Raw genomic sequence first — 20,287 nt, 5'->3', positions numbered from 1 at the left:
AGATGGTGATCAGTTGACAACTCCGCTCCTCTCTTCACCCGAGTGTCCAACACATGCGGCCTCAGGTCCAATGATCCGATAACAAAATCGATCATGGACCTTCTGCCTAGGATGCTCTAGTACCACGTACACTTATGAGCATCCTTATGTTCGAACATGGTGTTTGTCATGGCCAATCCAAACTGTAAACTCCACCTGTGCGCACGGCCATGCCTCAGTCTGTGGGGGAAAGCGTGGTCTCACACTGTCTGTTTTCCACACATTTGTGGATTGAATAATTTATTTACTTACTTATTTATACAACATATTTTCCTAAATTATAATGTACTATGTATGTTAACTATCTGTAAAATGTGCTCTCATGTTTAAACACAGAAATTAAATTCATTCAGTGTTTCACACTGTGACATCACCCTTCACATCTAAAGGGCCTTGACAGTTAAATATTATCCAACAAGTTGCCCATAGCTGATTGATAGAGCCTGAAAGCGTCAAAGGAATGGTTGTGTCCCAGATGTGATATTCCTTTACCCTTCTAGTGACCCTCTCCACCAAGATCCTTATTTGGGTGATGCCAATCAGACCTATAAGGTGTTGGTGTTCTTGTAGGCGGAGAATGTTTCAGACTGGAAGGTGAGTGATGATGGTGCCTCACATCTGATCTCTGTGCAGTCTAGAATCACCCGCACAATTGGACAGTAACTAACACACTTTTGTGGTATTGTTGCTTGCACCTGTTCCCTTTTCATCCAAATTGGCACTGACCCCAAAACAATGTACAGATAATTAGCCCATGTAATGACCACTCTGCTCACTGTGGTGTTGGTGATGCATGCCAACGATGTCAGCAATCACTTTCATGCCAACGACAACTCGACAGCAGTAGAGAGAGAGTTCATCCACAACTGCAAGCCTCCTGTTAGGGCCATGGCATCACTTGTCCTCTGGGCTCTGCTCCAATACACTAATCTGGAAGCTGAGGGGGCGACGGATTCCCAAAACGACCAAAACACTTTCTCTTACGGAAATTGGGTGTGGAATCAGAATTCCTCGTCAGTCGCAGAGAACCTGTTGATGTTCAGTGTACAGGAAATGTCCCTCAGTTGACTTTCTAAACTCCTGATCTTAGCTTCCAGTTGCCTGATGGTTTGGGCAGCTGCAGCATCCACTACACCAGTGGAGTTAGGGCCGTAGTAGTTGTGGTCTGATGCGGGTTCTGCTCATTTAATATAAAACATATTAACGTTCCTTCACCTATTTAAGGCGTGGAATTCCTGTGGTGCTGCTATTTTCCAGCTACTACCCCCGAGAATACAAAGGTATCTGAATTAAAACTAGTGCTTGCCATGGGAACAGCAAAGGAAAAGAAATCAATCAACTCCATGTTTGTATTTCAAACCGAGGAATCATGCTGCCTTTTTAGAGATCTCTGTCCTGACGCTCTGAGACACGTCATGCTTTTTTTTTTTTTTTACAGCTCTACAGAACTGTCGATCATCACCTAACGTCGTAAACATCCTGAATTTGTAATTGCACTCTTTGTTTTTTTAATGAAGGTTTGTATAAATGATTGTGAATTAAATGTAGGCATTTTAGATGAGTCTAGTTTCATATGAAAAAGGAAGAAAAACAAGGCAATGAAATTCTGTTTCTGTACATTTATTTTCCAGCTAACAACATGGTTCATAATTACAATAACAGTTTCATCCTCTTTCCTGCAGTGGGAATTCACCCCATAAATTACATTATAATGACTCATTCTGATATGCTGTAAATCCTGGCAAAGCCTTTTCCGTGCTTCTGTTTCGGAGGCCTTTGGTCTCCGCTGCTGAAGACTTTTTCATTATTGAGATCACAGCAGACCAGACACTTTCTTAAGGAGGGCATTCTGGTCCTGGGGGTTCATGGCCTCATAGGTGTCCAGCTCCAGTGTGAAGGTTGCATTTCCGGATGTCACTGTTCGCAAGATGGTGGAATAGCCCTTAAAAAAGAAATATTAAAAGTAAAGAGTCAGGCCTGGGGAGTACCAGATGCTTGGAGCTGTGTAGTATAAGTAGGATACCATTAAATGTATTTGAATTATGTTACAGTTGCAGAGAAAAAGATGTGAAAGGATGACCAATACATTTAGTAAGCAGGATGGCGATATAACAAAAGTCTCACACATTGATGTGTAATTGATGGAATTGGCGTGGGATCACAGTTCAAGCTATCACAAAACAGGACAGGTCGTACATGTTCCATTTTATGAGGAGAAGGCCTTTTTTGCCGGTTTTATAAGATGTAAATGAATGTAGATAGTACAGAACAAACTGGGAATTTTGCATGTCAGTTAATGTGATTTACAGGGGTACTACTGCTGTAAAAACATTTCAAACACTAACATTCCCCGCACTGTACGGTGAGGTTGTTCTGCTTTTGTCTCCTCTATTTGTATGTGAGACCGTGATATTGTATCTTTCGGGATTCAAATATATTTTGTATGGAAGTGTGTATCTATCACTTAGCAGCTAGAAAGTACAGACAAAATGTGGAGTTGCACGTCGTCTCACCATCATCTCAGCCAGAGGCACAGTGGCGAGCAGTACTTTATCATCATGGCGACTCTGGATGTCTCGGACGGTCCCTCGTCGTTGTGCTAAATCCCCAAGGACAGAGCTCAGGCGCTCCTCCCCGACGGTCACCTCCAGAGACATCACCGGCTCCAAAACCTGACCTCCAGCCAGCTTCAGAGCCTGGGACCACAGAAACAGAACTCATCAAGGCTCCTGATGTTTACAGCTATACTGCAGATACAAACAGCATTTAACATTGAACGTAAACACATGAAAGAAGCTCTGCATTGCTTTACCATTATATTTGATGTTTTTTTATTCTTTTTCCACTTCATTAGTGCATGTTGCATTTTGCCACTGTGCATGTTAAAATATGTGCTATTTTTACTTTCAATAAATCCTAATTTAAAACCCCATAAAGCATTGTCCAGTGCAGTGTGGTCAAACTCAAGGCCTGAGGGCCAAATCCGGAGGGCCACCTCACTGTATGTGGCCCGCAAGAGCTCGCAAAGAATACCATAGGTTGATATTCCATTTAATGCCGCTTTATATAAGTACAGTGCAAATAAACGACCCACAGTGTCTATGTAAGTATACAAACATTGTATATAGAACAGAATATTATATATAAAGTCTTAAAGTTTCAACTGGCCCTTTGATGACAACCATAATGCTAATGTGGCCCACCATCCAAGAGGGTTAAAGATCATTTATGTATTTGAGGGTAAATCAATACATTTAAGGTTTAAGATTTGAAATAGGCTTAAACATCAGGAGAATGCTCTCCTATAGGAACATTCAATCCTTCAGTTTATCCTAGAAACTGTAATTCTACTGTTATTGTTGTAAAAAACTAATGAAGTTAAGCTACCAAATCATTTTAATGGAGTAAAAAGTACAACATTTAAAGTACTGTATGGCTAAAAAATGCTAAAAAAACCACTTGTGTAGAGGTAAGGCACGGTGTACCGAAAAAGGCATAATACAGTTGAAAAAATTAAAAACCATGACGTAGCATACAACTGTACCTCAGAGTTTTACTAGACTTCAGACTTGTGTTGATTTATTGTTACATTCCACCCTGACGATATATACCTTCTGCACGCAGCGGGACACACAGGCGGACACCATGGCAGGAGACGTTCCCGGCTCAATGTGGACACTTTGGATCAGTGTAGAAACTCCCTGTAAAGGATAACCTAGCAGTGGACCTGAAGGGGAAAGCAGGAATTAAAAGTATTCAATCTTACATTCTGAAAGGGGCGGACACTGCAAGAGAAATTATGTTCAATGTGTTCAATGATACCTTGGAGATATGCGCTCTGTGCGCCATTCTCCACTGCCTCCTTTATTTCAGGAGATAGCTTCGCCCCCAGTTCTTCTGTGAAAGCTAATTCACATGAGCCAACAGTACAGGAGGAGTCCAGAGGTGTGACAGCCAGCTCCACGGTCACAACATGTCGTCTCTCCCCAATAGTACGATCCAGCGTTTCTGCGTTTTCAGATAAGCAGAGAGTTCATACAAAGATCTTTATTGGGAAACACTAAGTATGTACCTGTCAGGAGTGTGTCTCTCCTCAGATAACCTGGTGAAACCTTTATGAATCATGGTACTTTTTTTCATATTTTTGGACATATTATACCCTACCATTTCACTTTTTCTGATATCAAACGACAAACTTTATTTTTTGACCTGCTTTAATTTTAAAACCAAAACACGATATGCTATACTATGTCGTATTTTATGATATTTTTGACATATGTCATTTTAATCTCATATTTTCGACATACTATATTGTTTTATTTTTCTCATACATCACATTTTCGACATCCCATAATTGATTTCTGACATTGTGTAAATAGTTATAACCCTCGGCCATTCTGTTGTTCATTTTTCGGTCAGATCTCTCTCCCTCTCCTCTGAGAATGTGCAGGTGCCAGTTTGCTGATCGGATGCCTGCTTCCTGATTGGACCAGCTGAATGACATCAACAAAAAGCCAGCATTTGGCATATTCTGTGATCTGTGTTTGTATTGTTGTTCTGTAGGCCTTTTCACAACATTATTAGAGCAACCAATATTAGAGAAATGTGTTAATGTACTATGTTTTTTTATCACATTTTTGATATACCATACAATGTAAGTTTTAAAAAATATTTTTAACATACTATACTATAAAAAAAACATTGTAAACAATATTCAAACATTTTATTAATTATTTTCCTTATTTTTAGCATACAGAGAGCCACCTTCACTAAGCCAACCAGCAAAAGCATGTCGCTAAGCCAGGATGACTGCTAGCCAAATGTGTGGTCAAAACATCTTTAGAACTTGCTTGTGTCTAACTGTGAGTCCACAAAGTGTTTGTCTTGATATGAAGCAGCGTTTTCTATGACAGAGGATGCATTTTAAATGCACTCTCGTAAAGATAAACATAGGTTTGCAAGGCTCATTATGTAAGAGTGTTGCTGTTGTACCTGTAGTTGAGACCTCGTGGAGAATGGATTCTCTGTAAGCCACCTGCAGCGGCCCAAGGTGAGTCTCAATGCCGTACTCTCTTCTGATTCGATCATGGATGATCTCGATGTGCAGCTCTCCCATCCCACACAAAATAGTCTGAGGATGGAGACCACGAGTTCACTAATTGTGAAAGACGCTCTCCACAGTACGTGAGTTTTAGGTTAGATATTGCACAGAAAAGTTAATATCTGTCATCTGTAAATGCTCAGACTAAATCTGTGTGCTAATCCAGTGATTGCATTACCTGTCCAGAGTCTGGGTCAACCCTGACTTTAAGGCTGGGGTCTTCTCTCTGGAGGTTATTCAGTGCATTCTCAAGATCTTACAGGGGGGGGAAATACAAAGGAGGGTATCGATAACCGAATAATATTAATTGATAATCATTCAAACTTGATTTAACAGCTATTATAGAGATCATGTTTAATCAGTGTCTCGTACCAGCCTGTTTGGCCATGGTGGGCGGCTCTATGGTACAGAAGAAGACGGGTTCGGGGACCTCCACCCCTGAAAGGACCACGTTGGCATGTTCCCCGCGCTTCTTCCCTGTCCCGCTGTCGTTATGGGCTCGGCGGGCGGCGGCTGCTGCTGAAGCTTTGGATGAGACGATGGTGTCCCCTGTGGTTGTCTTGAATAGAAGTGGAAACATAAATGATTTGATTAAAGAGGAAAATCTTCAAAATAGCAAATGAAGATTATAATATTGTAGAAATGTATACCTGCTTCAGTCCGACTGTTAGAGCGATGTTTCCCGCCGTCATCGAGGGGATTTCTACATGCTGATCAGCAAACGGCACCATCAGCCTGCTGATCCTCTCTCTACACAAAACATGATCAGACATATTTAACATCTGACACAGCGTATGAAAGGAAGGTAAATAGCTGTTATGGTCATCTTTGTTTTTATAATTTATTCAAATTTTTCCTTGAACATTCCATCGTTAGTATTTTAGTTTGGGAAGTGTATTCTTTTCTTTCTTCTTGATATTTAAAACAAATGTGTAATCAATCCATCCGTCCGTCCGTCCGTCCGTCCGTCCATCCATCCATCCATCCATCGGGTATATTCTCATGTCATTACTTCTTTACTGTGTAGTTTCACCATATGCACAAATATAGGACTATTGAAAATCTAAATAATGTTGTCAACATTGTAATATATTATAATGGAAACTACAGTACATACACGCTGTTCCTGTTGATGTTGTGGACAGCTGACTGTGGTTTCAGAGTACCAGAGTAAATCCGCAGAAACACCAGAGGACCGCGCTGCTTATCATGGAGCACTTTGAAGGCTAGAGCACATAAGTCGTCCTTGTACCACCGCCTGCAGGGTGGAGAGCACAGCTTATAGGCAATAATCAACAAATGTACATAGAAACATTATTTTAAAAGGCATATTCATTAAAAGGACAATTCAAGTGTTTTCGATTTTCTGTAATTTCTTTCATTCTTTTGTGCAAACATAGTGCACACCTTTAAAGGTGTCACCTTATATTAAGTCAGTCTAGATGAGATGTTGTATTAAAGATCACTTACTTACTATGGATATATCAATCATCACTCACTTTGATTTATGTATTTGACTCTCAAAATAAAACTTCCCTGACAACAGCTGTCTGTTTAAATTCAATGCAACAACAACTAAAGAAGAAGTAAGAATATTTCCTCAGTCTATAGGATTAAATTAAAGCAAAAAACAGAAGCCTGCCTTTAACTAATTGCAGCTCAGGACCATCACTTTTATCATAGCTGTGGAAGTCATTTTGTCAAAAAGATAAACGCACAAACATAAAAAAAGCAAAGAATAATATGTGTTGGAAAGCAGAACTTGGACACCAATAACGCTGAGATGGTCCTTTATGAGTTTAGGTCTGAGTTTGTGGAAGGTTAAAGGAGGCACTCACACCAAGTCATGGTGCCGTTCATTCGGGGCAGGCAGGTATGCAGTGATGGCGTCTAAGAGAGGCTGAACACCTTTGTTCCTCAAAGAGCTCCCACAGAGGACCGGGACGCCTTTACGGGCCAGAGTCACCCGCCGCACGGCCTCCTGTAGCTGGAGACATATTACCAAGGTTTACACTGTATTCACAAGTAACCAGTGGGGTAAGCTTCAGTAACTAATTACTAATTATTCAGGTACTGTACTTAAGTTAAATTTTGAGGTAATTTGCTGCTACTTTGTACTTCTACCCCACTACAGTTCAGAGGTAAATGGTGTACTTTTTCTCCACTACATTTATTTAATCCCTTTAGTTACTTTACAGATCTGGATTAATGATGGTAAATATAATCAGCCCTTAAATCAGACTTTAGTTCACCTGGAGTAAATTCAGCAGCTACCCTGCAGTATACAAAGCCATTCAAACTAGCTGCACCTTTACCAGCTCTGAGAACACTTTAATGATCAATAATTATAAAACATATCACAGATATTATTCTGAAATGGACCAATCACACAATGACTACTTTTACTGTCGCTACTTTAAGTACATTTAGATGAGAGTACTTTCTACTTAGAATACAGGACTTCTAATTGTAGGAGTATTCCTACATTCTGGTACTTTTACTCAAGTACAAGATCAGAGTACTTCTCCCACCTCTGCAAGTGACAGTGTTACTTAAAAGGCTGATGTTGGTAAAATACAACACTTACTTTAATTGAGGGAACTTCATCAAAGTTTTCACCAAAATCAGTCAGCAGCAAATCAGCAAACTCATCGTCCAGATCAGCAACCTGTGATTGAGACATTTGGAGATTTACAGCATTTAAAATTGTGAAGATTGTTGTAAATCTAGATCAGACCAACTCTGGTGAGCTTTTAAAAATATGACTTTTGGGTTGTTTCCAATAAATTATATATCGGAGTTTATAAACGTAAAGCTGAGTAAATCCAGTTAAATTATCTCTCTTTTAACCTGGGGTCCCAATAAACAATACAAATATAAAATATTAATATTAGATATCCAGATTTACTACTCAAATGTAGGCCATAAACATAGGACATTTTAAGACATGCATTTAATTTAAATTGATAAGTATTGATTTGATTTACATTAAATTTAAGAGCAGCAGGCACAGAAGTACCCTTGGTAATATGCGGTCCCACCAATAAAATACTGAAATGTCAAACGATAAACTGTGTAATGTTGTTAGGTAGTAAGTTTAATAGATTTCTTTTTCTTACTGGTTTAGAAACACAGATTTTCTTGCAGGTTAACATGTTAAAATCTATGCTTTTATTATTGTGTGGACTGTGACTCTATATGTTTTTAAATTTGGCACTCAATAAAAACGGTTTGGCCCCCCCTGTTCTAAATGTAATGATGCATACCTGCTCAATTAAAGCTGTCCGGGCCTCGTTGACCTGCTCGAGGAGTTCCGGCTCCTCGGACTCGTCCAGAGGTTTGCTTTCAAAGATTCGACCATCATCCTCCTCTCTCATCGATCTGGGCCTCCATATCAATTTCTGATTGGTCAACAAGTCCACCACACCGGAGAAGTCTTTGCCACTGCCGACAGGAATCTGTTCAGCAGGAAGTACTTATTATTAACATTTTATGATACTTTAGTTCTAATTGCAAAACAATTGATTATGATATTATGTGTATATAAAGTTGCAAAAGTAGCTCCAACTTCATCATCTGCTACATGAAAGTGTTGTACACACCAAGACATCAATCATTATAATTCATATCCATGATAAATATGATTCTTCAAATGGAGTAAAAAATCATTTTATGAGGTTTTTCAAATAAAGTCTTACCTGCAGGAGGACTGGATTGGCTTTCAGTTTCTTTTTTATGCTTTCTATGGAGAAACTTAAGCTAAGAAATAAAAGAACATTTCAACTGAAATTGTTGTAAAAACACCAAAAAGAAATTGTCGATGTCAGGACTGTTTAGTCACTCACCTTGCTGCGGGCTTATCCATCTTATTCAGGAAACAAACACAGGGGACGTGGTGCTTCTCCGCCTGTCTCCACACGGTCAGAGTCTGAGCCTGTTTATAAAGCAACAGAAGAAAATGTGTTCAGAGCAGGGCTAATCAGAAGGATTGGTTTTATCATTGATGAATCTGCCTATTTAATTATTTAATTGATTAGTTGTTAGGTCAAAGAAAAAGCCAAAACACGGTGAAAATGTCCATCCTAATTTCTCAAAGATGATGTCTTTAAATGTCTTGCCAGTCAAAAGATATTTACTTTTGTATCATATTTAAGAGGCTGACACAGCATTTCATGCCATTTTATTAAAAAAATAACAATTCATATCAAAATACTTTCCAACTAGTTGACCAATCGTTGCAGTTTTAGTTCAGATTTCACCAAATTATAAAGAAAAAATGTTTTGAAGGAAAAAAGAAATAAGCAGAGGGCTCACCTCAACACCGGCAGAAGCGTCAAACACTGCGACCGCTCCATCAAGAACACGAAGCGCCCGCTCTACCTCGAGAGTGAAGTCTACATGTCCTGTAATCACACACACAATTGTATTCGAGCGGCAGCCTTTCATATTTCCATTGGTTTTATTCTCACATCATACCTGGGGTATCTATGAGGTTTATTCGATGAGTTTTCCAATCAAATGTGACGGCTGCTGACTGAATGGTGATGCCACGCTCCCTTTCCTGAGCCATGAAATCCGTGACTGTATCCCCGTCATCCACATCTGGAAAAACAAGCAGCACACATTTGAAAAAAAGATGGAAACTATCAGGTAAGAAAGTCCAAACTTTTGTAACCATCCTACTCACCTCCTAGCGCTCTCGTATAACCAGAGTAATACAACATCCTCTCTGTGGTTGTGGTTTTTCCTGCGTCAATGTGAGCCATAATGCCGATGTTTCGGATTCTGCAGATATGGATGCACAAGTTAACACAAAACCCAAACAGAGCTGAGTCTAAAGAGCATTTAAAGTCTTCAAGCAGAATTAAATAACATACTTGGATACATCAGGGTTGGCCACAGCCCGCAGCGATTTGACGTCATCTATGAGGGTGAACATAACGTACAATTATAAGGATGGGAGTTTTTGATTTGATTTATTTTGAACGTGTAAAACAATAATACAAACAATAATAATAATAATAATAATAATAATAATAATAATAATAATAATAACAATGAAATGAAACAAGAGAATTCTGATACTGTACAAACTTAAACAGTATTAAATTAATAAACATACACATGAAGGAATGAATCAGCAAAGCTATGTATACATGTGAATACTGATGTGAAATTCCAAATGGCAATGCCAAAAATGACTTTAACTATGCAAATGAAGGCTGTGTTATTCTATTGCGAAAATGATGCATTGCTTAACAGAAAACACCTATAAAAGAGATAACTAAAACTCATCATACACATTAACAGCAAGAGTAATGGGACTCAAAAACCTGTATAAACATCACTAACTTGTCTGCATACTGAATATTTCTACCTACATTTTGCTGATAATAAAAGGTGATGTCTTGAAGGCAATACTGATCCTAATAGTTTATGTTAATATAATGTATTTGTTAAACTTACCTGGAAGAATGCGGTAGTGTCTTATATGACAGCTCACTCTACACCTGCAGCACCGGAGCCCAACAGTTAATAAATACTTTCCCTGTGAATTAAAATAAGCCCGTAAGCATGAAGATCATCATGACAGTAGGACTATGTATTACAGAAAGCCCTTAGTTTGACACATTATATCTTACCCAAATCATCCTGCTAATTGTCCCACAGGCTTTAACGTCTACTTTTATCTCCCAAGGTTTTTTGACATAATTGGCGTTATTTTTGGAAGTACCATAGTGGAGTGACAATCACTACCATAACAGTAAAAACAGGCCGAGACGTAGGGCTAAAACCAGTACATTAATACAAAAATGTGTCCTACTTCAAAGCATTAAATTGTCCTAGAAAAAAACATAATCTGCTGTCAAATGTCACACTTTCATACAGTACGGCTTCAAAATACATCCCTAGAAACAAACGACATTAGTTCGGGTTACTGCTGGTTCCGTAACTATATTTCTACCTTTATTTCAAAAGTATAACGCAGTACACGGTGTTAACTGACATTGTATCTTTTATAAATAATAACAGATATATGAAATGCTTACATGTTGTTCAACAAATTACATTTGTATGTATCGTCTTTAACATGGTTAAGTGGAACAGATGTAGAAAACATTCATTTTAGACGAGCGGACAAACCGTTGCCTACGGATGACGTACTTCCTCTAAGTATCGGCTACGGGGAAAACAACATCGAAACGACCCCAGCCTCAAGCGAAAACACAAAATACTCGCGTCTTACCGACTGTTACCACCTGCGACGTTTTCACTGCAATACTTAACACCACCAACACAAAATGGTAGGAAGAAACAACTTTTAATTGCATTATATCACTTGTATCAGTCATTTTAACTGGTTAGCATGGCGTGCTAGCGATTAGCATTAGTTCACATGTGGCTGGGTGACGTGCTGCTCTGCTCTGGTGTTGTTTATATTGTTAATTTTACAATTAAGAGCCCTCCACCGACAAAGATGCAGTTGAACTTAATAGTGTATGAGCATGTAACTTTAAACTTTGTGAAAGTTCCTTATGGTGGGATCTTTAGTTGTAGGTGTGGTGTTAATGTCTTCAAGTTTAAACTTTGTGTAAAAGCCATAACGTCTTATCAAGTGTAGACTTAATTTACATAGAATAATAGGTCGTTTTGTAATTTAAATGAACGTGTTTTAGTTTAAAGTGGGAGTCTAGCTGAATTGTTTCTTTAAGATGGGTTGGCATTTGTGTATTAACACGAATAAACATGGAAAGGGCTGCAACTAACATTTTTTCATTATATCAGTCTGCCAAATATATGATTCCTTAGAGCCCAAAATGACGTCTTCAAATGGATCATTTTACCACCAGATTCCAAAAACCCAAATGTAATCAAGTTGCAATGATATATATAGTGAAAAGCATGAATTGCTTACACTTAAAAAAGCTGGAGCCAGAGAAAATGACGGGGAATGCATTTAAACTTGATATTCTTAGTTCGCTATAAATACATTATTACTTTATGGAAAAGTGCAACATAGAATATTGAAAGCCCATTCAAATGAATGCAGTGCATCATGTGAGAAACATTGCTGGAGTGATGTTTTTTACTTCTGCTCCAAGCCTGTGCATTTATCTTTCTTAATAATTAAGTCAAACTAAATTGTATGTTTCTTCTACATTTTCTTAGCCCCAGAACGAGCACATTGAGTTACATCGCAAGCGGCATGGCTACCGCTTGGACCACCATGAAAAGAAAAGGAAGAAGGAGAGCCGTGAGGCCCATGAGAGGTCCCACAAAGCCAGGAAGCTGATTGGACTGAAGGCCAAACTGTACCACAAACAGAGACATTCAGAGAAGATCCAGATGAAGAAGACGTGAGTATAGTTTTTCTAAATGCTGGCTGTCTTAAAAAACGTGAAAAATATGCCAAGTAATCAGCTAAACAATTTTAACTTGTGTTTTTGCAGCCTCAAAATGCATGAACAGAGAAAAACAAAGCAGAAGAACGATGATAAGACCCCAGAGGGAGCAGTGCCGGCATACCTGCTGGACAGAGAGGGTCAGTCCCGTGCCAAGGTCCTCTCCAACATGATCAAACAGAAGAGGAAAGAGAAGGCTGTAAGTACCACATGAAATCTGCTTGTTGGCAGTGTCTTTATCAGAGTGTGGTAACAATGGGAGATGTTGTAATTGGTTTCTAATCAAAAATATCTTGTGTATTTTCTGCAGGGCAAATGGGAGGTCCCCCTGCCAAAGGTGCGTGCCCAGGGAGAGACAGAAGTGCTGAAAGTCATCAAAACTGGAAAGAGACAAAAGAAAGCCTGGAAGAGAATGGTCACCAAAGTTTGCTTTGTCGGCGACGGCTTCACCCGTAAACCTCCCAAATATGAGCGTTTCATCAGACCCATGGTAAGATCGCAGTCTCATATGAATTGTTGCATCGCTTGTTACTTTAACTAACCCACACAACTCTTTCCTTACATGTGTTCAGGCTTCATTTAGAATTTCTGTTTTTAATTACGTGCCTTCTCCTAACTCCTAAATGACATCCTTCTCTTTCATCTACTTTAGGGTTTGCGTTTTAAGAAAGCTCATGTCACACATCCAGAGCTGAAGGCCACCTTCTGCCTCCCCATCCTCGGAGTGAAAAAGAACCCCTCCTCCCCCCTCTACACCTCTCTGGGAGTCATCACAAAAGGAACAGTCGTGGAGGTCAATGTCAGCGAGCTGGGCTTGGTTACGCAAGGAGGAAAGGTTATCTGGGGTGAGTGCTCCTCTTTGTGAACCTGTAAATCCCTTGGTGTGCTTCATGTATTTCTGCACTTCTTATAAATAATAATTTTAAAAACTCTGTGAATAAAAAATGTGATAATGCTCTAACCTGTTTTTTTCTTTTACTTCCCAGGTAAATATGCCCAGGTGACGAATAACCCAGAGAACGACGGCTGCATTAATGCAGTCCTGCTAGTATAAGACTCTTGACCTTTATACAAACTATGCCTGGTAACTCTGAATTTACACGAGTGTTGATAACAACAAACACACAGAGGCAACAAGCTTTGGGTTCACATCACGGGACTGACGGGAAGATCACTGATGCTGCGCCTGGCAACACAACAATTTTTGTAACAGAAGAAGAAAATGGGTTGATACTGTGTTAAATGTGACAGAAATAAACGTTATGTGATCATCATTCTTCTCTTTGCTTTCTTGTTCAATATCCCATATATTAAGCATATTGTTAAGCAAGCTGTTTCCCCCTGCAAACATTGACACACTCCCTAAAGTGAGGATCTGTTTAATAAAGAAGGCTTCGAAAATCCGGGCTTATAGTAAAGAGGTAACTTATTTGCTTTCAGGATTTCAGAAGTTCTTGCCGTTTTGAATAAAGTGCTTGAAATATTATTTGAAATGCTTCACAATTAAATTATATAACTGAATAGTTTGCTATTTAGATAAAAACAATTAATTACCAAGTTTCCATGTCTGTCCAAAATGTATCACTTCATCTTGTTTTTAAAAGTAGTAGACTAGTTGATGGTTATTTTACTCAATAATACCTGGACAGTATGCTCCTGAAAGTCAAGTGCATAGAATATGAATAAGTATTGACTTCAGTAAACATTGTGTGTCTCATGCCTACAGTCTAATATTTTCTAGCCATAACTGAAGTCACCTAATCTGCTTAAACACATTGGTAACATTCCTAGAATATAATGAACTCTGCTTCACAGGAGCAGACCACAAACAAGGTGGTGAGTGTAAAATGTATCAGCATGTCTTTAAAAATATTCTAACACATTTACTGGAAAGTTTTCTAGAAAGCTCAGGAGGAAAGTGAAACTGCACTTGTTTCCCCCACAGTCTTCTTCCTCTTACTTCCTGTCTCAATGTGTGTACTATGCTGTATGAGGAAGAGGAGGCAGGGAGCAGCAGGATACACCTAGAGGATCAAAAAAAGACTAAAGATTTGTTTAACATGATATTGTTATATTTTTGTAACACATAAACTGTAAGTGTAATCATGTTTTACTAAGTATTTAACCTCCTTTTTGTAAGTAGCTGGAGTTTAGTATCAAACTACATTTTTCCCAAGGGTGTCTTTGCTGAAGTATTGGTATTTTGCAAAGTATCTTTTTCCAACACTGACATTATTATCGAGGTTATGTTGTATATTACGAGGCTTTAAATGACTATATATTGTGTAAAGACGTACCCGTAAGTTAATTTGACTGCAAACAGCGCCGTGCTTTTACTGCAGCATGACGTCTACCGTCAGCTACCACACAATGTTACAACTGTTACTTTAAATGTTATCTTCGCCTTGGGTCCAGAGTTGTACCTTGCACGGCAGGCTATTTGATTGTTACATAACTCCTTTTTCAGCCATGGAAGTTGGTGATAACAGCGATCCATTCACTCAGCTGATAGTACTATTCCTCTATCACATTTAATGAAGAGAGTCAAATCTAAAGGATATGCATTAAAAGGGAAGAGAAATGAATGATTAATAAAGTGTGGTACTTTGTATTAGTCACAAAAAGAATCACATGAACATAACACTGATTATTTGTGCTTGTCTGTACTAACAACTTGTTTGGCTTCTTTCAGAATCACAGTAAACACTCAAATATATTCCATAGTTTTCTACTTAACTTGCATACAACTTCAAATGTCATATTAGAAAGGAAACATGTCAGAATGAACAGCTCTACCCTGGTGTTTGTGGTACCTTTACTCAGAAAAAACCCAACAGAGAGTTTATTCTATTGATTGTTTCCACATGCATGACAAACATTGACACATGAACATAACATGTTTTATTTGTGATTTGTTCGTCCAGTTTTACAGTAGAGAAACTCACAAGTGTTGGCTATCCATCTACAAAAACAAACAATGTTCTTTTCACAGTCCATTAAAAAATCCTTCACCTGCATTTAATTCTGAGCAATTACATAGAAAACACTTCATTTTATTTTTGTTGTTCCAAATCCTGACAGCAAACGGTGATATTTTGAGAAACCACTTTAACATTTCCTTTTAACCACAATGTGTGACTTTTTTTTAAAGAACTATCAATTATATTACAAACAATAAACCTTTGAGTTGAATTTGAAATCAAATTAATTAAATAATCAACTTTGATATACAATATCATTTGAAATATGTGGAATCTAAACAGTAACCATTTTTAAGAATAAAATAAAATCCAACGTTGTTAAAATGTGTGTTGCTATCCTGAGTTCATAAAGTGTCCAAATGCAGTCCAGTGAGGGTGTAAATAAAATCTGGTAACATTTAACCATGGACACATCCATATCAATTACTGTGTGTACAACTCATACGAATCGCATTAACTAAATTAGATATTAAAAAGGGCTGTGCCTCACAGAAATCATGTTAGATTACATTTGATAAATATACGAGGTTTTCTGCTTTATGCATTTCTTTTTTTGAATAGTGACCAATGGCAGATAGGACTGTTGACAATCTACTACAGTGGACGTGTGTAAAATAACTTAAAAGAGCTATAATAAAACAAAATTAAATTGAAAAGAATTAAGGCAGGTGTTTCCAACAATCCCTATATTGAGTACATGTAAAAAAAAAAGCAAATGCACAACAGTGACATGCCATAGTTGTACGGACAGAGGAAAGATTCAAGAAGGGACCCTGTAGTCATTAAGAAGCTCTCAGGAAAACGACAGCACCTTTAACTCTCTGTGGTGAGACATAAAGAGGAGATCAAGCTCCTTAATCACTTACAAGGGATAGCTTTTCAGTCTTATTATTCTGTCATCGGACTGGCACGGATCTCCTTCGTAGACCTCAGCATTCAGTGTAAGTGATATGCAAAATTTGAGAAGGCCTGCTGAAATCCTCAACATGACCACAAGGACAGACAGGGAAAGCTCCTCCGCCAGCCTGACTTCCTCTTTGTAGTCCTTTGGCTGAGAGTTTTGTCTTTTTAAAAAGTGCACATAGTGATCGAACACAGCGTCTAGGAGATGCTGACCTCATATGTAGTAGTCCAACTTGCTTTCTATCGTCTTACAGCCTTTTACAGCGAAAACTCTCTCTGTTTTTGGGAAGTAGACCACGTCTCTGGCCACCTGGTCAGCCACGCTCCGGTCTGGCCGACGATCTCTGGCTATCATCTCGGCCATGGCACACTGGACCACGTGTCTGTACTCCAGAGGAAGAAACGGGACGAAAAAGTCCACCAGGTTCTTGTCAATCAAACTTGTATGCCACAGGCCACCTAGAAGAGGAGATGAGAGATAGTAAGAGAAGTACAAGAATCTATGTTTTTCACCAAACCTAGTTCCTGAACGGTAATGATGCTCTAACAGTTCATGCAGTGTTGGGCTGATTAATTTGTTATCCATGATTCTTGTGTAATGTTAGACCAAAAACAATGACAAGCATTTTATACGTTTTTTACTTACTTTGCTTGTTGTTGAACACCGCTACAGAGAGCAATGTTTCCAGATCTTTCAGCTCGATCTCTTCTCGATCTCGTCCTGCTTTCCAGAAGTCTAAAGCCGTCTTTGTGATGCTCTCCCCTCCAGCATTACTAAGAGAAAGATCAACAACAGGAAAAACGTTAGAATTTCCTTTAAGAGCAGCAAAATGTGTTTTAAATTAGTGTTCTCTTCAGTGAATCTAGATTTAAATCACTGCTAACAAAGTGTCAGTGGTTTGTTGATTTTTCATGATGTAAATGACGCTGATGAATGATAGCATCTAGCCCGACACGCCAACTGATGCAATACATTCTCTATTGAATACAAACAAAGGTTTATTAATTGTAGTCCAAAGAACATGTGGAAATCATCCATAAAACATTGTTTACCAGAGTATATAATACCACATTATGTCAAGATTCTGCTGGATTTTATTTTATACTACTAAATTCCTTCACATTTTGCTGGTCAACTGACAAACAGCACAAAACCCTTAGTTTAGGAGCTCTGGTTTTTCTGCACAACTACAAACCACTGATCAATGTGTGATTTAGGTTTCAAATGAAATAGTTTGACAGGTCAGAATAAGGTAATACTTTTAGCTTCTCACCTGAGGAAGATGAAGATGGCTTTCCGATAAGAAACTCCATCCAACTTGTCGTAGTAGTCCAGATACGGCTTTATGCTGTCAATCAGGCCGGGATGCATCTTGTCCATCTCATCGAAGATGAACATGGAGTGTGCACAGTTGGTGACATTGCCTTTTATCCACTGCTGTAGCTGAGACTGAAGAGAAAATTAAGCATGTTTATATCAAAGACCAGACATAACAATGTCACTGGGTTTCTATCTGATCTGGGTTCTTCCTCATACCTTGTAGGTTTCCAATTGACTCGAATGAGGGAAGTGGAGTTCAGACGTGAAGATATGAACAAAGCTGCTCTCCATTCCCTCTTTGTAAACATTGTCAGCAATCAGCTGACTCACAAAGTTCTTCCCTGTGCCGGTCCATCCGTGCAATGAGAGCACCAAGGGCTTCTTCGGGTTGTCGTTGGTCATGAATCCAGTCACTGCTTTTAGGATGATGCGTGATGCAATGTGCTGTCCGAACAGTTTTCTGTCCAGGTCAACCCGGAGACCTAGAAAGGATCATGACAATTAGTGACTTGAAAAAAGACTGAAATTTTCATGGGGTTTAATTGTAATTGAAATCAGAACTTGAGCTATGAACAAAATACATAACATGCTGAAACATGATGAATAAACAACAACAATGTTATAAGGGGTGGTTATCAAGAAACAGTACTGTGCCCACAAAGCTGCTGTACATTTACTCAAATACTGTACTACCACTACTACTACTATGACAGTATTAGTAATTCACTTGAATATTTCCATTTTGTTCTACTCCAATATGTCACGGAGGGGAATTCTACAATATGCATTTTAACTATCTCGAAAATGTCCACCACTTTTAAGTGCACTGTTTGAGTAAGGTTCACCACCTTGCCTAGAGGGCATTTGATTCAGATCACGTGATCCACCTCCGCAATAAAACCCAGCAACTGAATGAAATCCTGAACCTAAATGGCGTTTGAAGTCTTCCAAACAAACATTGTTTATTTTTAGTATTAGATTTGGGAATATTTTACCTTCCCATATAGGCTAGGTTTGGAGGATACAAAAGCTCCCTTTCATTATCATCTAGGCTACACGTTAATGGTAATAGTCAACTTTACAAAAGGTTGTTCCTTCGGATAGTTATAATATATTATATATACACATTTGCATGCTCACCTGTTGCATTTAGAGCTATCCATTTAGGCTCGCAACTTTCATGTAAATAATTGTAGATAGTCCGCCCCAGAGTAGCACCGATACCCAAAACCACCGCTGTTGTGAACGGCTCAAATGTGTTCACCAGAACACTGGTCGACAAAAAAACGTGCAACAACAAATATAAGTGTGTCGCTTTCATCGTGGAACCCGCTTATTCCCTGACATCAGTGTTTGTTGTGGGTTAAAATAACCATAATAGCATGGCGCAAACCGATCTACACCAGCAGGCTAGGCTAACAATCTAAAGGTAGCTTCTTACAACGGGGGACTTCCTCAAACGTCATAGTCATGCGACAAACACAAGCTCAGTTAAAAACGCATAAGAAATGTTTGAGAAGTTTAAAAAGGATGTTAAATAAATAGAAATGGTATGACAGTTGGCCAAATATACGTTTGTGCAAATTAGCTAGTTATTTAGCTAACTTATGATATGATAGATTCGACAAACGTCAAACTATTTGCTGACATTATGTAAAATTGTATATAATAATGTTAATTTATATATACTTGCCGCTGATTATATTTTTTGTTTTATCCTACGTGTATCTTATTGTATCTTTAAATATTATTAACTTGTGTAATGCTTGACAACACTCGTGCTGTAACAAAATAATATCCCCAGATAAATATCTATCTATATTACAGTTTAGTTTGCTAACAACTGCAGGGTAAGACCTCACAAAAAGGGTTGCTAATGTGTTAGCTGAATGCCTGTTTGTTACCTGTTTTGTTGAAAGAAATCCACTCGGGTCGACAGCACTCGTGGAAGTAGTAGAAAATATTCTGGTAGCTAGCTAAAAACCCGGTCAGAGCCGCGGCCATGCCCACCGCTATGCTGGTACTGATGGGCTCGATCGCCTCCGTCGTGCTACCGGAGCAAACTAGCATCCACAGCAACAATGCGTGTTGCTTCTTGGGAATCATTGTCCGTGAAGTTCACCTCATACAAATTGGATTTAAAAAAGGAAAAGCAAAGGGCAGTATGCGTTAAATTGATCGAAAACAGACTGCTGGCACTTGAGGCGCTGCTGTTGTCATGCACACAGGAGTCGTCATTGCGTGATGACGTCAGAGTCCAAAGGTGACATTCACCTGAGAAGTGAATTTAAAGAGAAGAGATGTGATTTATGAAAACACACTGCAAAGATTTACACTAGGTATGAAATATTCCTTTACTCTTTGTAAAAGTATTTGCTATTTATTCTATGAATGTATTGCAGATTTTTGGGGAATGAAGTAGAATACATTTTTAAAGAAAAATGGGGCGCACCTAATTTTGAACTTCTTTACCAAGTATTAAAACAGTTTAGTAGCTTTTTTAAAACAGTATGAATAAAAAGTAAATGAAAACGTATTT

General features: G+C 38.6%; 3 protein-coding genes across 4 annotated transcripts; 1 reads left to right on the top strand and 2 right to left on the bottom strand.

Annotated features, from left to right (window-relative positions):
• Positions 1 to 1,643: 1,643 nt before the first annotated feature.
• Positions 1,644 to 11,039, bottom strand: gfm2 (GTP dependent ribosome recycling factor mitochondrial 2). Its single transcript, XM_063888936.1, has 20 exons — positions 10,783 to 11,039; positions 10,607 to 10,688; positions 10,018 to 10,063; positions 9,828 to 9,925; positions 9,617 to 9,742; positions 9,455 to 9,543; positions 8,986 to 9,074; positions 8,839 to 8,899; positions 8,407 to 8,598; positions 7,728 to 7,808; positions 6,979 to 7,127; positions 6,258 to 6,398; positions 5,791 to 5,890; positions 5,513 to 5,699; positions 5,319 to 5,395; positions 5,032 to 5,170; positions 3,862 to 4,047; positions 3,651 to 3,766; positions 2,553 to 2,735; positions 1,644 to 1,981 (listed from the first exon to the last, which is right to left on the bottom strand). The coding sequence occupies exons 1-20, from the start codon at positions 10,789 to 10,791 to the stop codon at positions 1,853 to 1,855; spliced, it is 2,280 nt and encodes a 759-aa protein (XP_063745006.1). The 5' UTR covers positions 10,792 to 11,039; the 3' UTR covers positions 1,644 to 1,852.
• Positions 11,040 to 11,294: 255 nt separating this feature from the next.
• On the top strand, positions 11,295 to 13,817 carry nsa2 (NSA2 ribosome biogenesis homolog (S. cerevisiae)). The gene is made up of 6 exons (XM_063890291.1): positions 11,295 to 11,445; positions 12,311 to 12,498; positions 12,592 to 12,742; positions 12,854 to 13,033; positions 13,196 to 13,388; positions 13,530 to 13,817. Exons 1-6 carry the CDS (start codon positions 11,443 to 11,445, stop codon positions 13,595 to 13,597), a joined length of 783 nt encoding a protein of 260 aa, XP_063746361.1. The 5' UTR covers positions 11,295 to 11,442; the 3' UTR covers positions 13,598 to 13,817.
• A 1,604-nt stretch (positions 13,818 to 15,421) lies between these two features.
• On the bottom strand, positions 15,422 to 19,987 carry tor1 (torsin family 1). Of its 2 annotated transcripts, none has more exons than XM_063889932.1 (5): positions 19,653 to 19,987; positions 17,965 to 18,230; positions 17,702 to 17,877; positions 17,074 to 17,201; positions 15,422 to 16,886 (listed from the first exon to the last, which is right to left on the bottom strand). In XM_063889932.1, exons 1-5 carry the CDS (start codon positions 19,852 to 19,854, stop codon positions 16,642 to 16,644), a joined length of 1,017 nt encoding a protein of 338 aa, XP_063746002.1. In that variant the 5' UTR covers positions 19,855 to 19,987; the 3' UTR covers positions 15,422 to 16,641. The 2 variants fall into 2 exon arrangements, with proteins under 2 accessions (XP_063746002.1, XP_063746003.1); XM_063889933.1 differs by lacking the exon at positions 19,653 to 19,987 and adding an exon at positions 18,889 to 19,193.
• Positions 19,988 to 20,287: the final 300 nt, after the last annotated feature.

This window comes from Eleginops maclovinus, chromosome 8 (genome assembly GCF_036324505.1).
Source record: "Eleginops maclovinus isolate JMC-PN-2008 ecotype Puerto Natales chromosome 8, JC_Emac_rtc_rv5, whole genome shotgun sequence".
NCBI lineage: Eukaryota > Metazoa > Chordata > Actinopteri > Perciformes > Eleginopidae > Eleginops > Eleginops maclovinus.
Note: the sequence above shows the minus strand (reverse complement) of the source record. Positions and strands in the feature narration are given on the sequence as shown.

Coding starts and splice junctions, on each gene's coding strand:
- gfm2 (XM_063888936.1), bottom strand. Junction 9,743..9,827: donor TTATACGAGAGCGCTAGGAG/GTGAGTAGGATG, acceptor TTGTTTTTCCAG/ATGTGGATGACGGGGATACA. Junction 1,982..2,552: donor TGCCTCTGGCTGAGATGATG/GTGAGACGACGT, acceptor TTCTTTTTTAAG/GGCTATTCCACCATCTTGCG.
- nsa2 (XM_063890291.1), top strand. Junction 13,034..13,195: donor AGCGTTTCATCAGACCCATG/GTAAGATCGCAG, acceptor CATCTACTTTAG/GGTTTGCGTTTTAAGAAAGC. Junction 13,389..13,529: donor AGGAGGAAAGGTTATCTGGG/GTGAGTGCTCCT, acceptor TTTACTTCCCAG/GTAAATATGCCCAGGTGACG.
- tor1 (XM_063889932.1), bottom strand. CDS start 19,854: ATGATTCCCAAGAAGCAACACGCATTGTTGCTGTGGATGCTAGTTTGC. Junction 18,231..19,652: donor GATTTCTTTCAACAAAACAG/GTAACAAACAGG, acceptor GATCCTTTCTAG/GTCTCCGGGTTGACCTGGAC. Junction 17,202..17,701: donor GCCATCTTCATCTTCCTCAG/GTGAGAAGCTAA, acceptor TCTTTCTCTTAG/TAATGCTGGAGGGGAGAGCA.